The sequence below is a fragment of the Alligator sinensis genome, unplaced genomic scaffold, assembly GCF_000455745.1.
Source record: "Alligator sinensis unplaced genomic scaffold, ASM45574v1 scaffold996_1, whole genome shotgun sequence".
Taxonomy (NCBI): Eukaryota; Metazoa; Chordata; order Crocodylia; family Alligatoridae; genus Alligator; species Alligator sinensis.
This window is the reverse complement of record NW_005842581.1, coordinates 16,320-33,801: the sequence shown is the minus strand read 5'-3', so window position 1 is coordinate 33,801 and position 17,482 is coordinate 16,320. Positions and strand designations below refer to the sequence as shown.

Genomic DNA, 17,482 nt, shown 5'->3' with positions numbered 1-17,482 from the left:
ATCATTAAATGCAAAACAATCTGAGAAGTAAATAACGCTCCACTCAGCTAATATCTAGATCAGTGGTTCTCAACGTTTTTTATACCAGGACCCATCTGCAAACATTAAAGGCCAGTGCCGACCCAGTGACCCTCACTCCTGATCCCCTGGCCCCAGCCCCACAGTGTGAGGCAGGGGGAAGGTATGGGAGGCATGGGGGTCCCCAAGCAGCCCCTTGCAAGTTGGAACTCTGACAGCCCGCAAGGGAAAAGCCAGAGTTTCCCACATTTTCTCTATTTTTAAAGTTTGTTCATGACCCTTTTATATGTTCTCATGACCCACAGGTTAAGAAACACTGATCTAGAATATACTAGTATCTATATGTTCATGTATGTAAGAATACAAAGTTCATACCCTCCAATTTTAATATCCTACATAATTTTTTTGGTACGTGAGGTTTTCCCTCTACCTTTGACTACATACAAGGGAATGTTTCCAATTGACAGCTCACTCATGGCTGAGAAAAAAATGAGTATGAGTAGTAGAGAAAACAATTATTTGAAGAGTTAGCAAAGCCATTAATTATAATCTATTTATACATTAGCCTTCCAGATTTATTAAAGTGGCACATGCTAAAGGGAACAAAAGTTTAATGTGAAGAAGACAGAGAAGTGCCTTTTCACACCCAAGTCTTTTTTTACAATATTACATTTCTCTGAATTACTCTAGGACAAGCAGCTACTCCACTCTAGTAGGAATGGCAGAAGTGTTGTATTGACAAGAAGTAGTCATTAACCATGAGACAACTCAAATTATTTTTATGTCTTTCTGGATAACTCCACAAGGCCAAGCATATGGATTTCCTATCTAAAGTTACTAGAGGGATATGCAAGAATAGCTATAAGACCTTGCTAACAGTCTGAGAGCAGAAAGCAATCAAAACAGTCTCCTCAGGAAATAAATGCTTGGAGGCCTAATCAAGGCCTCTTGCAAGGGGTTTGGAGTTCATACCTGGCAATGTTACTGACATAAGAAGCTCAGAATAGGCTGAGGAATCCAAGCAGGACCCTTCAACTTCCTCTAGAGGCAGATACTCCCTGAAGGCAAGATTAGACACCAAGGTGGTAAAGCACTTTAAGAATTGCACCTTAATGGTGCCTATACACTGGCAGGGAGGCTGCTCTGACATGCTGTAAGTCTAGTGCATTGGAGCGTGGCAATTACTATGCTCCAGCAGCATCCTGCGTCTCATGTGTGTCCCCACATTTCCAAATGGTGGCGGAGGTATTTTATCTAAAGCTCGTTGAACAGGGACGCTGATGCATGAGATGTTCCAGGCACTTTAGAGCCTGCCACTTATTACTGAGACTCTTGCTCATGCATACGCACCCTTAAGGTGCAACTCTACCTTATCTTCAGTGTGGCTTTATGCCAAGATTAAAAAAAAAAAAGAAAGGGACTTTTATTAGTCCCTTTACTTCCAAAGGGCTTTGCCACCTTGATTTCTAATCTTGCCTTCAGGGAATATCTGCCTCTATAGAAAGTTGAAGGATCCTGCTTGGATTCCTCACCCTGTTTTGAGACTTTTATGTCAGTAAGATTGCCAGATGTGAGAGCCGCTTTAATTAAAGCACCTCCCACCCCACTCCTGGAGCATGTGTATAAATACCCTAGCAGTTTAACTAAATTAGGTATGCCTAAACTTTCATGAAAAACATCCTACTTAAGACCATACTAACAACTTCAGACTAATTTAAAAATGTAAACAGGAGTTTATAAAACTCAACAGATAAAATAAATTAGATTAATTTCTTAACTAATTCAGCTGAAAAAGAAACCAAGAGATGGTTAGGTTAGGGGTATTCCACCTGTAGCTTATTGCATACATGTTTCCTGCAACTGTTGTTATCTGCAAGCAAAGGTGAAGGGGTTACAGTAAAATTAGACAGACAAGGAGCTGTAAGCATCACAAATCTTCTCTTTCCAATTGTGTTAGTGACTTATTTTTCCTTGTTTTGTTAAACCTGATCTAGATTAGTATCTATACTTATTTCTAGTCCCACTCTTTTTCTGCTTTTCTATTTGCAAATGCCAAATTGGGGCATAACCAGGAGGAAAATATCATAATAAACACAGCTGGACAGATCATGGGTTTAGGACCTATTTCAAATGGAGAATCAATTTCTTGATGTAGTTTTAAAGGTTTTGTATGTTAAAGTGCTTATTCGTAAGCCTGAATTGCATCACAAAAGCAGTAAAATAAGACCTCCTCACACAGCAATAAACAAGATTGCTTTATATTCTTATAAACCTGCATTATGTGATTTACTAAGCATACACTATAATTCCAGTGCATGGAAAGAAAAAATGTTCACCAAGGTTTTGTTACATAGATTTGATCCTGAGTCTCATACAGATTTCAAAGTTGTTACAGTGGTTCAAAGTGCTGGTGCACAGAAATCTGAGTCATCCTTACCAACAAATGGTACCTAGATTAATAGAACAGCATGCTGCAAATCTCAGACAGTAAGAAGTGGGAGGCCATCAGCCATAGGAAAGGAGAGAAGTAGGTTTCTTCCTAGAGGATGGGGAATAGTTGAAATTAAAGCATAGAGATGAAAGGTTGTGAGAGGACAGAGGGTGTTTGAGAAAGTGTCAGTGGTTGAAAACTAGTTTACATTTCCTAGCCTTTTAATAATATAAAAGTTATACGTTATGTACAGTAAAGTGCATTGAACCATGAAAAAGGCTCAGATAAGCTTCCATCCACATTTATGTTCTAATTTTATGTAAGTATATAAGAAGTTTGATGGTGCTGATTTTACAGTTCATAGGTGGTAAATTCACTTCTTGAAGGGATGATAAGTCTTTACAAAACAAAGTTTTACGTTGTGTCAAGCACATGCCTACCCTGAGAACCCCTTGCCTATTTTGCTGGTTTATGACTACATTTTCATTTCCCTCTGTCCATTTAAAACAGATTAAAGACCTGGAGAGGCTACATACAGCACTGAAGACTAAATGCTTTCAAATGCAAAAATGTAAACCCATTGAAAAAACCCCCCCAGAAATATTTTTCCTCTAATCTTTCAGATAAAGATGTTAACTAATTAGTTGGGAGGAGGGTGACAGGGTGGAGGTATCTCTTTAAAGTTACCGATGGAACATTCTATTGGATATAATCCAGGGAAACCTAAATCTCAACACCAGCAATTTCACAGATCATTTATCCTGAAATACAAAGGATCCTTGAATGCAAGTTACAGAGCTCTTTGAAAACTAGTTAGTTGCACATTACTTTACTTCTCAAATATACATAGCTCCAATGTCCTTCACTGTCTTGGAAACCAGGAAATTGTGCTTTAGAACTGGATGACTTGTCTTTTTCTTGCTTGATTCTTCTGAACCATTTCCATAGAAACTTTGGCTTCATACAATGGGACTGGTTCATCCAACTGAGGCCTAGAAAGGAGACATCTGTCAGAAGCGTCTGGTGTACATACTCAGATCAATAAAACCATTCCAGGACTAGTGTTATAGACTTTACTTTATACAATGTAAACTTTACTCCTTGAACAAAGTGAAAAGTTCTATAGCTCTGCTAGGATCCCTAGAAAAGAGGCAAAGGTCTAAAGCAAACAGGAAACAGAAGTTTAATTAAGACATCCTTTTGGAAAAAGAAATCCTTTTTGATGGATGGGAGTGCTAAACTTCCCACCCCATGTATGAGAATCTCTCATTTTATGCTTTTGTGGCAGCTTCAAATTCTACAAAAACTGTCATTCTTCTGAAAGAGAAAAACCTCAAAGACCTGTCTTTCTGTACAGCCAATACCACTTTCTCAATTACATATGCTATGTAATGAGTTCTTTCCATAGGAAAAGAAAGGGCTGCGTTTGAGGGACTTCCTGGTTCTCAGTGCATAAACAAGGAATTGGAATAGGACACAAACCATCTTTTTGGTCAACCTGCCTCATTACCACTCAGACAACAGTAACAAGTTTTATATAAAGCAAACTCTCATTATATAGTGCTGAGATTCTGCCAAACAGGTATTTCTAATCACACTGTTTCTTTTCATTGTATTATACTGTATGCCACTGTTCTGTTGTCTTACCTGAACACATTACTTGATAACTTCTCCATTATATCTTCTAAGATACGTATCTGAGGGGTTTGTCAAGGTGATAACACATACCCACAAGGCTCTAAGGCCAAATTCTCCATGTACCTGTATCTGTGCAGCTTTGCCAAGCTCAGGGCCTAAAAATAAGATGATTTAAAAACTGGAAGCAGAGCTCATCCGAGTTTTACCTTCATGTCAATAGGGAAAAGAAGGTTTTAGTTGTTAGCATTTTATCAGTCATGAAAAAATTAAGTTAGGTTAATTCAATTTTAAGGGAAATGTATTAGCTAGTTCAAAGAAGCTATTTCAATCTGCTCTCCATATGGTCTCTTCTGTTATTTATGTAAAATAGTTAAGAAGCACAAATACTGTAACACAGGTGTATGCAATGTTTCTAAATAAGAATTCAAGGTGAGGTTACTCTGTTTAACCATCTGATGATATCCAACATGCTAAAATATATGCTTTCTGGTTATAACTTCAGGGGTGACAAAAGAAATTCTATTTGTCTAGATAGCTTATTACAAGCCACAATTAGAAACTGTACTTTTCAGACTGACTAACCATTAAAAAAAAAAAAATCAGGAAAACTAATTCAGTTATACTAAACACAAATGTCAAAGAATAATCTTTAAGAAGCAGTTTTGTGATTACTTGCTTCCCTCCCCACACTTCCTTGGTCTGCTCGACTTTAGCTAAACTATTGTGCAATTTAGTGGAAAAGGGAGGAGGAACTTCCCTTTCCCAAAGTGTGTTAATATAGTTAGCACTTTTCTAGAAGGCAGTGACTTAGTCTTTACTTTCCTGTGCTTTTCTGCTGAACTGTGAAAATGATTCAGCAGATCTCATGATCTGCAGTGCAGTACAGAAACAGGGAGGGTTATGACAACCAAAATTGAGCAGTGGCTCATCTGTTCAAGATGACCCACTGCCAAGGACTGTTATATTACTAAGCAGCTCAGTGTGTAACCATGCAAGAAAAAGATGCAGACCATATGTATATGGAGTCATTTGTCTGCCCAATATACACACAATTTGCTCAACAAAATACAGATAACAGAATTGGCAAATGAGGAATGTTGTCTTACAGTACAGTCCTTATGAAGATAAAAATATAACCAAAAGTTAAGATTTTTTTTTACATCAATATATATGCAGATGGAATCCAAATAAATACCTGGTTTAAACAATAAGCAGGTGACATTCAATACAATAAATGTATAAAGAAATTATATTTTAAGTAGTGTTAAATTTTAGGTTTCTGATTTAGTGTTTTGATAGATCAGAGTCTATGCTAGTAATTTTCAAGCAGGTTACTGGGTGATGGTTAATATCACTTTTAAAAGGATATAAAGATACTTTCCTTGCTGTACAGTTGACAAATTCCAAACTTCATCGTTCAGAAAAGAGACTGTTGCTCCTTTAAGGAACAGGCAATTGCTGTCTGGAGGGTCCAACTTATATAAAATAATAAAAGTACCATTATGCTACATTTTCCAAAAACTGGCTAGTTAATTTATCAGTAAAAGATGAAAAACCCTTCCAACCACATCACAAATTAGCCAATCCAAAACAGTTAAAATACATTTTTTAAAAACAGTACTTCTATAACTGGAAAAAGTTCTAGTACTCCAAGCCCAACAGAATTCACCTTTACAAAATGAGACAGCAAACTATGCTATGACAGTCATTTCTTTTCTACTCAACTACTTTTTATAAAATTAATCTTCTATCTTATATAAAGGAAACAAAAAGACTATTATTAATGTTTTCACAAGATAAGTGTTTCCTGCTGCTTTGGAAATAAATATCAAGGTTTTTGTATGAATCAAGCTGATATTTAACAGTGGGAAACCATTAAGCTGTGAGAGTGCTCCATGGACTTCTGTCCTAAAATAAATGCTGTGGTTAACGCTAACTTGCAGAATGTATGCCTTGCCTGGAGATTTCTTTCTGTAGTTATCCAGTGTCCTCCAACACCAAGAAGTGTAATGATATCATGCTTATGTGGCAGAAGTTGCGATTTTAAGTTTGACTCATCTTCTTTGCTGTATAACCTCACTAAAAAAATATGAAAGTTATGGTCAATTCATAACTTAATTATAAAAAATTAGTATTCAGCACAAAGCATCCATAAGAAGAAAAACGTTTTGTATACATTAAACTAATACTACAGTATTTTTCCCTGAAGAGCACTGAAAACTATATAGCCAGGGAACTTTTATAAGTTCCTTCTTTTTAATACTGTACTTCTAGGAATCAACCTTAAATTGATTCTAAAGCTATTTAAAATGGAATAAATATTACTTTTAAGGTGTATTTATTTGTAAAAGTGTGCAATTTAATAAAACCAAATATTGATACCTGGTAATGTAGCAATGAATAGTTACACCTGAATGTGTCTTTAATGGAAATAACTACAAAAAACAGAGTACCTATGAAATTGTGTGTGGTCGTGTACATGCACACACACACACACACACACACTCATACACGCACACTAAAAGAAGTCTCAGAGGAAGTTATTCCAAAAGGTCCTACAATTTCAGTTGAAAATAAAAATAATAATATAACAAGTATTCTCAGCTAATTTATTCACTTTTGCTCTGGTTCTGAGTACTCGCAGAAGACGCTGGACTGACAGCACTGGAGATTTGTGTCCCTTGGTTTACCCATTAAACCAATGGGGGCCAACCTTTTTTGGCTGGAATGACACAAATGAGCCCCAAGTGCCTCACCTATCCCTTTCCCTTTCCCAATCTGCTGTTTAGCTTTCTGTTCTGTGCCCCCTGCCTGATCTGATGCTCTGCTTTCTGCTCCCTGCCCTATCTGCCATGGTGCTGCCTGGCCCCTCCCCAACCTGCTGTGTGTCATGCGGAGGCTGCCTGTGCCACCTGTGCATTGGTGGGCCACCCCTGCATTAAACTATGAGAACATAAACAGTGATAAGGACAGACTTTGCAACTGACAGCTTTTCTGTTATTTCAACCTGAAACAAATTATATGATGAAGAATTTGGGAGATTAATTTTTCAGAATACAGGACTAGACAGGATCTTGTGGGTTATCAAGTCCAGTCCCTGGTTACAGTAGACAACCATGTCACATCACTACATTGCTAAACACATTAACCTTCTATCCCCCCCAGAAGTTACAGCGTTTGCTCCCACTGGTTCTCCTGGAAGGCAGTTCCAAATGTCACTTCTGATAGTTTGAAATATTCTTTTAAATTTCTAGTCTGGGCTTTCAACAATTTGTTCTTGTCCCAACACTGTCCTTTTGCATAAGTAGTGCTTTATTTTAACAACAGAAAAATACATGTTGAATTTAATTGAAGAGCTGTACAATGTCCACAGAAAATAATTTGTGGAGCAAACAGCTAAATACCTTTATTTAAAAAGCAATCCATTTACTAAAATGACTGCTACACAACTAGTACTAATCTGTGAAACATTCAACATTATCTAGCCATACTGGTTTGCTTTCCCTTGAGTGACATGACTACAAATATTTAAGATGGTTCATCCAGTGGTGGTATACATGTATACAACAGGGGAACAGACAACCAGCCTGTTAATCTGTTTGGTAGCTCTGATTTCAAAGAGGCATGTCACAATTTATCAACAATAGAAATATTTAATACTGTTCAATAGAGAAATTTTCCAACAGTTACACACCTCCAGCATCTAGGACAATATCTACTCCCAGGCCACCTGTTTCCTCCAAACAGCTTTCTGCAACATCAATCTTTCCATTTGAAACATCAATCACTCGAGCTGGACAGGACAAGGTATTTGGTCAGTTACAGTAAAGCTTAGCTTAAAAGCAGAACACATGCAGACTAAGTTTCTATTCTTAGGAAATAAAACTGCAACAAAGAAAAAAACAGTAGTTTCTATTCTTCAATTACTTAAAATTGATGACTGAATTTTCAGAAAATTAGACATGATACTTAACACAACATAAAAATGAAACGTACAGCAGTGTTTGGCAGTATAACAACAATCTACTGTTAGTAAGTAGTAAACTATATTGGCATTCCAGTAGGCTAACTAAAATCTTCATTACTAGCAACGTTCGAAAGCAAAAGCAAGTAACTCGAAGTTCTGGAGTAATTAGTTAAATTATATTATGTTCTTGTAGCTCTGTTACTACTGCTAATCAAGATGCAATACATTCTAACATGGCTGCACCACTAAACTGTTTTATTCCTTTGCCAATGCTTTTCATTCTGTGGTACTGGTTTCTTTTATCTAAATAATACAGTGATAACTAGAGATCTGGGTTTTCTGTTTGCCATACAAAAACACAGGTTTCTCCTTTAAAAGGAGAAAAATGTGGAAAATCATGGGTTGGCCCTTGCAGGCTGGCTGAGTGGGATGCAGGGAATGCTACATACACATGTGTGCACGCATACATGCATGTTGCTAGCAATATAGCCAGGCAGGGGTGGAGAGCAGCTTCCCCACCAGCCTGCAGGCAAGTCTATAGTGGGGAGCACAGGCAATGCGTGGGGGTGCAGATTGAGATGGCTACAGTGAGGGTGGGGTGGAACAGGGATGGTGGCTGGGTGTGTTGCCCAGGTGGGGTAGTGTCTGGGTCCAAAGGCCAGGGTGGGAATGTGCAGCCATGGGGCCTGGCTGGGGAGCAGGATGGAGCTACGGGGGTCTTAACCAGGGGGGTGGTGGATGTGCTGGCTCCCTGCCACTGCACACACTCCTAGGGAGTGCCCTTCCCCATTTATGCTTGGATGAGGAAGGATGTGGGCTGCAGACTGCAGGGCTCAGGGCTCTCCGCCCTCTCCCTGGGGGCCTCCTCAGCCTAGCAGGTGGGATCCAGTGTGTGAGGGTAGAGCAGGTTGGTGAGACTTAGTGCTGCTGCTGCTACTGGGAGTCCCGCGCCAACTGTGCTGCCATGGCAATGCACTGCTGCCTGCCCAGCAGCAGCAGGGGCACTTGTGCAGAGTTGTGCGCTCTGCAGCAGTGGCACCAAGTCTCGCTGCCCTGCTCCACCCTTCCATGCTGGGTCCTGCCCACTGGGCTGTGGAGGCCCCCCAAAGGGAGGGCAGCAGGGTGGGGAGCCCTGAGCCCTGCAGCGGGCAGCCCACATCCTCTCCAGCCTGCCATGGGCTCTGCTCCGGCTTTGCCATCCACTGAGCTGGGGAGAGTGGGGCCAGGGCTCCACGCTTTGTTCCCTAGCTCCAGCTGCTGCAGCCTCCTGCATACAGCAGTTAGGACTTGAGCACTGCTGACGCCCATGAAGGAGGGAGTGGGCAGCATACAGCTGCCAGGTCCTATAGCCCTGGCAACTGGGGGCCCTCTCTGGCAGAGATGGGGGGAGGGGAGGGGGGCAGGGAGCTGCAGGCCAGGAGGCTGTGTGTCGAAAGAGAGGGGCACTACCAGGCCTGGGAGGGTGTGGGCCACCAAAAGGTCTGGGGAGGGGGTGTGGCTTGGGAGTGAAAGGCAATGGCATGTCCAGGGCACCAGCACATCAGGGTTGCTCAGCGCCACAAAGCAGTAGGGCGACTACTGCAACTGGATAGGTGTCCTTGTGAGTGAAAGGGGCAGGGGAGCTCTGATTTTCTATGATAAAAAACCCAAAAAGCAAACACCAAAATATAAGGTATTCAGAATTTATTTTATTATAATGATTGAGGCTTCCAAATTGCTTAAAAACTGTAAATATATCAATAAAACATTGTGTTCAATTGATACCTATATAATGGCGCTTCATTTTAATTGAGAAAAAAATAAGGATTTTGGGTCTTTTAATCAGATAATTTTTAAAACATGGAAAACCAGGATCCCTGGTGATAATAATGCTACTTACTTCACAGAGGTGCTGTATGGATTAATATAGTCATTTTTACTTTTAACCTGTTAAGTCCTATATATGCCATTACATAATTTTGCGTTATAGGCTCCCAAAACGTTCTTGAACTAAAAGTTGTCGTTAAGGTTTCCCTTATGTTGCACCAGCTATACAGTAAAGATATCAGGAACTTCCAGGATAAGGAAGTAGCAAACCTCCTCCAGCTTGCAGAATAAAGTAGACAAATTGTCTATAAGCCTCAGGAATAAAGTTTTTGCCCTTTAATATCACCATAACTGAAACCACAAGGCAAATTAGAAGCATATATACAAAATGTAAGACTAAAATTAAATGTGCAAACTGGACTTACCTACTAAAGGCTGCCTCGTACCTTTTTGAAATTAAGAAAGGAAAAGAGAAAGGGGAGAGAAGGATGTATGAATGAGGGCAATTCAAAGAATTACCAAATCAAAACAAAAGCAAACTTTTATTTATGCATTTTTCTTAAGAATTGATGTCTATTCAAATTCTTAAATAAGGACACATCTTCCGGTAGTTTGAAAGCACAGTGGTGTTTAAAATTCTCTAGTTAATAGTTAGTATCTAGTCATATTTCTTGCATGCAAAAGGGATGCCCAAGTGTCACATCTCAGTGGGATGCACCTTGGGTGTTCTCTTCTTACTGTCTTTGATCAATCAGTAAAAATCATACCATGACAAAAAGAGCAATTCAAGATGGTATTAAAATTACAAGTGTAAATTATGGCAGACAAGGTTCTTTGGGTGAATCTGGGTGAAGCTTTTGGGTTCAAAAACCCTTTGTCAAGCTAAGGAAGTTTCTGCAGAAACTTCCTTAGCCTGATGAAGGGTTTTTGAACCTGAAAGCTTGCTTAATAATTGTTTTCCAGCTATTTAAGTTGGTCTAATAAAAGATATCAGATTCACCCAAAGAACCTTGTCTGCCTATGTCCTTAGACTAACATGACTACAACCTACACACAAGTGTAAATTATGGAATAAATGTTTTTCAAAGTTATTTGAAGTCAGTATTACAAAGTGGGTAACTGGTACGTAACTGTTGTAGTGAGAGGTGATAGGCTAGTTATTTGGAAACTCTTTCTTCATCATAGTTGATGTGGTGGTATGTTTAACAAACACTTAGAATTTGGCAAAATGAGTCAATGTGACCTCTTCCTAGTTTAAATGGCATTAGTCACAATACTGTTTCAGCATGCTTCTTGTTAACAAGGTGCTGCGACAGTTTCCTAGTCAGTGAAGACTGTACTTGAGTAAGTAGTTATGATCTTGTAAAATGATTTCTCCTTAGTCCTCTAAACGTTAGAACAAACTTCTCATAAAACCATTTTTAACATGGTTCATCCTTCTCTTCTTTGACCAGAAAAATTATATTAACAGGCCATTAATTATTTGTGCCAAGGAGACTGAAATGACTAACAATCCATGAGCAATTCATTATCAGTAGCTAGCCATTTTCAAATTTTTCATGATATGGATGTTGTATGCTTTGGCATGTCAATGAAGATACGCATTACAAAAATCCAGAGTGCAAACTGGGAGCATGTGGCTTGCTATGAGAACTGCATGATTATATGGCTAAATGCTTAATGTAAAATTTTGTAGTAAGAACTGCATGATTGTGATAAAGTAAAATCAGTTTTTTTCATTTGTATTCATTGCTAGTAAAATACAATTCTGGAAAATGGAACACTAGATCATCTAATGTCTTGTTGAACGAAAAAAAGTGAAAAAGTATCCACTGCTTTTGGAAGCAAGATCCACTGGGTTTTTATATGTGCATAAATGTAGGTGTGACTAATTACACTTTAATAGATTACAAATTGGCCAAAGGTATTTGTCCACATATCAACAAGGAGCAATATGGTGCAGTGACTAAGGGAATCAGTGACACGTTTGACTAGTGACTAATTAACCAGATTTCCCTAGCACTGTTTTCAGCTAGTACTCTTTTTGGGTACTACATGAAGTTTTTTAGTTTCTTCCTTGTCTTTATAATCTGTCCCTATTCCAAAGTTTGAGAACTAGAATAACCAAGTTCAATACACTTTTCTCTGTTCTGCTGTTGATTTTAGTCCACTGACTTCTAAAGATATAGAAGTTACAGATATAGATAGATATAAATATTTGCAATCTTTGAAATAGAGAGGGCATTCCTTTGTTGGAATGGGAAAAAGATATTTATATATTTAAAAAAACTGTAAAATGAAGACAGTTGCTGAAAAAACATACCAGTAAGCAACAAAAGAATGGCTTCTTATTTCAAAGATTGCAAATTTAGAATGTTTTTAATCAGGTAGTCCAATCAAATTTGGCAGGTTTGCCATAAGCCTCTATCCAACAGCAGCTGACGTGTTACATTCACATTATATTAGAACATACAAGGTCAGCGCTGTATATGTATTTTATAGGACTGGATAATAATAAACACAACCAATAGTGCCATGACTTAAGAAAACTGCAGATTTATTTTATTTTTTTAAATAAGTAGACCAGTATGTTCTAATAGCATTAGCAGAACATACACACATAAATACTACAATGACAATTTACAATATATTTGAAAGTTAGTTTCTTTTTCACGTACCTGGTAAACACAATTTTGTACTACCCTATGACAGGAGGCATCAAAAACAGTTAAACACTCTGAGGGCAGGAAAACATTCTGTTCTGTTTAAGATGCTTGTGATAGTATCTACTATTACAGAAAAACAGAATACTAAAGATAAGAGAACAAGGACAGAAGAAAATGCATTGTTTACTACTTTTTCCTCAAGGTATGAGGGGATAGCAGCAACCAGAAGTCTGCACATTTATTTTGTTAATGCTTTGAAATCGTTTTCATCTGCACAAAAAAATTTCCAGGTCCCTGTTAAAGAATGTAGCCAAGGTCAACAAACATTAAAAATGAGAGGGTTTTTTTAAACTTTTGCGCAGCATCCTCTGCATAGCAACCTATTTCCTTCCACATTACCAACACTCCAACCCAAATTCCACCTGGTAGCCTGGGAGCAAAGCAACCACCAGCATAGCAATCGTGTGAATGTGCAACCATGGTGTGCACATACACACTGTGTTTTTGCTGTGCTCATACTGACAGCTCTTTCTTGCGAGGCCAAAGGGAATTAAAATTGACAAGAATCCTGGTCTTTGAGCATCTCAAAGAACAGTTATTTATTCATTTCTTTCCCCTGCCAGCTCTACAATTCTAAAGCCAGCAGGGAGAATACAAGGACAATGCTATGTGTACCTGCATGTCAGCAATGTTTGCTGTTAGTGGGTCACCCAGACCAACAGCTGGGATTTTAAAACTGCTGTAACCCTCCTTTTGGAAAACCAAGATGGAAAAAATAATGCTAACATAGAAAATAATAAAGCAAAGTTGGGGGGGGGTGGGGGGGGTAGATTCAGACAATTAACCTCAACTTAATCCCTTTATTAAGATCTCATCTTGACACATATGTATCATTTCTATTACTACATCAATCAATATGTGCAGTGATTATTACATTGTTTTCTTTATAAATATGCCATTGAAACAGATTTTATAACAGCTAAAATTTATGCAATTATTTTAATTGCAACAGAAATATACCTAACAAAAGGAGTCACAGAAGTTGTTGGGTTTTGGTTTTTTTGTTTGTTTGTTTGTTTTAAGTATTCTTAACAAATGGAGTTATTTTGGTAGTTGTGGTGGTGACTTGAGAAAGAAGAATAATCAGACTCAAGATTTATCTTTATGATCTTCCCTATGAAGTGAATGATGGCAACAGTTTTGGATTTATCATACGCACCATCCTCCTCAGATTGAAGATTGTCTGTATAAAGAAACACTTTATTTCTTTCCTTTGGATGTATTAGAATTAGAAAAATACAGATGACTGCAAAAGTTTTATGCAGAGAGGTAGTTAGCCATGTTACTCTGAAGTCAGGCAGAAGGCAGGGTAGATTTGCACTTCATAGGCCAAACCAGAGACGTGTAAGCTTTCATATGCAGCAGCTAACTTCATCAGATGCTATTAGAGCTGAAGGTGGGGCTGGGGACCTGCACCCATATGCATGGGGCAGCTGGGCTGGGGGGAATATCCATGTCTGGTGCAAAGGGAGGGGAGAGGAAGTGCCCACTTGCCTGGTGCAGCATGGTGGGAGGGATGGCAGTACCCTACTCGTGCAGTGGGGTGGGCAGAGCACCCACATACCCAGTGCAGAGGGAAGAAGCACCCACATGCTTGGTGCAGGGAGGAAGGAACCAAGGGATCTGAGGCCCATGCTAGTGTAGCTTATGAAGCATGTAGCACCCAGCTAGTAAGAAGCCAGATGGCCCTAAATTAGACCATAATCCTAATGCATATCATAACAAGCATGAAACCAAGGAGTCACAGACAACTGAACGCTTGAGGCCTAATTGCCCCAAACTGTCAGATATCTATTAAGTTCTACAAATAAATTATATCGCTACCTTAAAGCCAGACTCAATAAACATATTACAAAGAAATTGTCCTTTTTAATTCTAATTTTAGACTCCTGAATATTCACTTCAGGCATATGATTGCATCTGAAACTCTAGTTCAGGTACAGAGCTTAGATTCCCTACTCTGGTTGGTCAGGTAACACTACTCTCAAGCAATGCTATTTATTACACAAAGAGACTAACTAAATAGTTTGCCAAAAGCAAACATTAATGTAGCACAATTGTGAGCTGAGAAGTATTGGAAGATAGCTAACACAAGACCTGGAGAATAAAAACCCTCTTACATGCATCTAAAAATATAAGCTACATGCACCTGAATACAGCTTAGAATACATTTTTATATTGTATAACAAGATTTTTTTTCCAAGTTTCCATTTTAGATTTCAGCTCCCAAAATAAAATGAAAAGCTGAAAATTATAGTTGAAAGAATTTCTCTAAAGTTAGTATAAAAGGCTGTAACTCACCCACAGTAGGTCTCAGCCTCTCCAAGCACTGCTTGTCTTCAAGACTATATGCTGTAGAAATTACTTTGGCTCCTCTCTGTTGTGCTAACTGAACAGCTATTGTACCAAATGGCTGTAGAGGAAGTTACACCGGTTTGTTTACAAGCACAGAAATCCAATATAAATTTTAAAGAAAGAGCGGGTCTGGAAAGACCAAAGAAGAACATCTTGAGAACAGGCTTAACTTTTTTGATATATTAACCAAATATGGCTGAATTGATAAATCAGATCTTTAGGGCATCTACTCATGCTCCTACTGAAGTCAATGAAAAAAAATCCACTAACTTCAGAGAGCTTTCCCATCTGGTTTTATGAGATAAGGAAACAACTAGGGGTGCACCAACAGAGATTTTTGGGGCCGATACCTATAGCCAATATTTCAGGAGGCATATCAGCCAATACTGACCAGATTTCTGATACAGCTGCCTCCAGCTGGCAAGTCCAGTGTGGTGGATGGGGAGAGGGGAGGGAAGGGGTGTGGGGGAAGCAGATCAACACCCCCTGTGGTGAGGGAGGGAGCAGGGGCAAGGGCTGCCCAGGCGGGGTGGGGGAGGTGCACCTGCCACTGCTTGCACCCCGGGAGGGCAGGGGAGCATGTGCCCTCCAGATCTGTGCAGGGCTGCGCAAGGCTCTTCTTGGTGGGGGCTGGGCTCAAAGCAGGCGCCAGTGGTGCTGGGAGGAGGCTGCATCCACCCGAGATTTCACTGTTGCTCTGCTCCCAGTGCCGCCGCTGCCAGCCACTGATGTAGCCCTGGCTCAGTGCCCCGCCTCCACCCATACGCCAGGAAGAGCTGGGGCTGTGCCAGGTGGCTGGCAGTGGCGGTGCTGGCAGTGGAGCTGCAATGAAATGTGGGGCGGATGCAACCTCCTCCCAGGGCAGCAGGCACCCGCTCCGAGCCCAGCCCCCGCTGAGAAGAGCCTCACACAGCCCCGGCTGCAGACCGCCCCACCCTGTGCAGATCCAGGGGGCACATGGCCTCCACCCTCCCAGGGTGCAAGCAGTGGCAGAAGCTGCCTCCTCTACCCCCTCTCTCACCACGGGGGGGGGGCACTGATCTGCCCCCCTCCCCACTTCCACCACACTGGACTTACCAGCTGAAGGCAGCTCTCCAAGCTGCTGGGCTGTGTTCCTCACTGCCTCTGTGCTGCGCTGTGGCTGCGCGCATCACGGGCACTTATCAGCCAAATTATTGGCCCCATCAGGCTGATATCCAATACAGCTAGTTTTATTTTGGTACTGATCCAATATCGGACCGATGTATCGGTGCACCTCTAGAAACAGCTTAAATAGCCATAGCTCCAACTGCAGGCCCGGTGATGAAAAGAAATGACAGCTGCATTTACAGGGAATGGCACAGAGGATGTCTTTGAGGTTGGTTGCTTAAGGATGAACTGCTCCCAAAGGACCAGCTCCAATCACTTGGTATCTTGTGTATACTGCAAAGCCACAATTACGTTAATGGTACTTTGCTTCAGTGAGCTTAACAGCTTCATCGACAGTTAACAGGACAGTAATACTAAATTAAACAACAACATGAGAGAAAATTAAAGGTGGAAGTGGGAAAAGGAAGTCAAACTAGAGACTGCTTCTGCCAGCAATAATTGGCATACAGCATTAAAAGTAAAGAGCAAGTAATAATTCCCAATCCTGTGCCCACATGTATAAGATTCGCCCAATGCATTATATGGAATATCCTTTTCCCTTTTTTCTGTGTGAACTGCTTAGTAAAGGACACAACCAGAAGTAGGGTAGCAGATCCTATTAGCCTGACTGCTCATGGCAAATCCTCTGCCCCTCCTTGATAACTAGGTGGCAGAGGTAAGTAAATTATGAAATGTGACTAAGAAGCTATTCCTAAACTATTTTAAAAGGCATGTCTGTAGGGCAACAGCAGTGTTACCTACACTTGCTCCATCCATTACTAGGACAGTTTTTCCAGGAGAGACATCGGAAAGGTAATGTAGAGCTGTATATGCTCGTACACCATCACGGAGGGTCCCTGCTGCTTCAACCCAACAGACTTTTTCTGGTTTGCGAACTATTGGAAAAAAGAAAAACAAACAAACAAACAAGGGAAAAAAGCAGTGGGTGGGTAAGGTTGTGATATTTCAATAAGAACAATTTTTATGACAGATTTTATTCCTGGCTCTTTTACCACTTCACATAAGAGAGAAAAAAATTATCAAAAACCAGGACATTTGCCCAAATAAATACTTTTCCATTTCCTGAAGGTAATAGCACAATGCTGCTGCATGTGTTATTACATGGACAGATGGAATCATTCGAGTGGAGAAAGGCATTTGCTGCCTTAAAGAACAGATCATGTCATCTCTGCAGCAAACTGAGCCCTTCGGTTCAAATTAAAATACCGTGGGTTTTTGGTTTTGGGGGGTTTTTTTGTTGTTTTTTTTTTTAAAAGAACCCCTTGTACCCTGGCCCCTCAAAAGTTCCCAACGGAAATAAATCTTAAAAGGTTCTCTCTACTTCCTTTTGCACTGAGAATCCTCAAAGAGAATGAAAAAATGGGTTCAACTCATATGCTGAAGGCTTTATTT

The 17,482-nt window shown here is 39.9% G+C and overlaps 1 protein-coding gene across 1 annotated transcript in view; it reads right to left on the bottom strand.

Moving 5' to 3' along the window:
• Positions 1–1,564: 1,564 nt before the first annotated feature.
• CRYZL1 (crystallin zeta like 1) overlaps positions 1,565–17,482 on the bottom strand; it is a gene marked incomplete at its 5' end in the record, with an annotated part of 31,994 nt that continues 16,076 nt past the window's right edge. Inside the window, 8 exons of the mRNA XM_006032642.3 lie at positions 1,565–3,441; positions 4,097–4,142; positions 5,457–5,562; positions 6,045–6,166; positions 7,782–7,880; positions 10,286–10,306; positions 14,888–14,999; positions 16,832–16,965. Coding sequence (XP_006032704.2) covers positions 3,342–3,441; positions 4,097–4,142; positions 5,457–5,562; positions 6,045–6,166; positions 7,782–7,880; positions 10,286–10,306; positions 14,888–14,999; positions 16,832–16,965 — 740 coding nt within the window. The remainder of the gene's footprint in view (positions 3,442–4,096; positions 4,143–5,456; positions 5,563–6,044; positions 6,167–7,781; positions 7,881–10,285; positions 10,307–14,887; positions 15,000–16,831; positions 16,966–17,482) is intronic.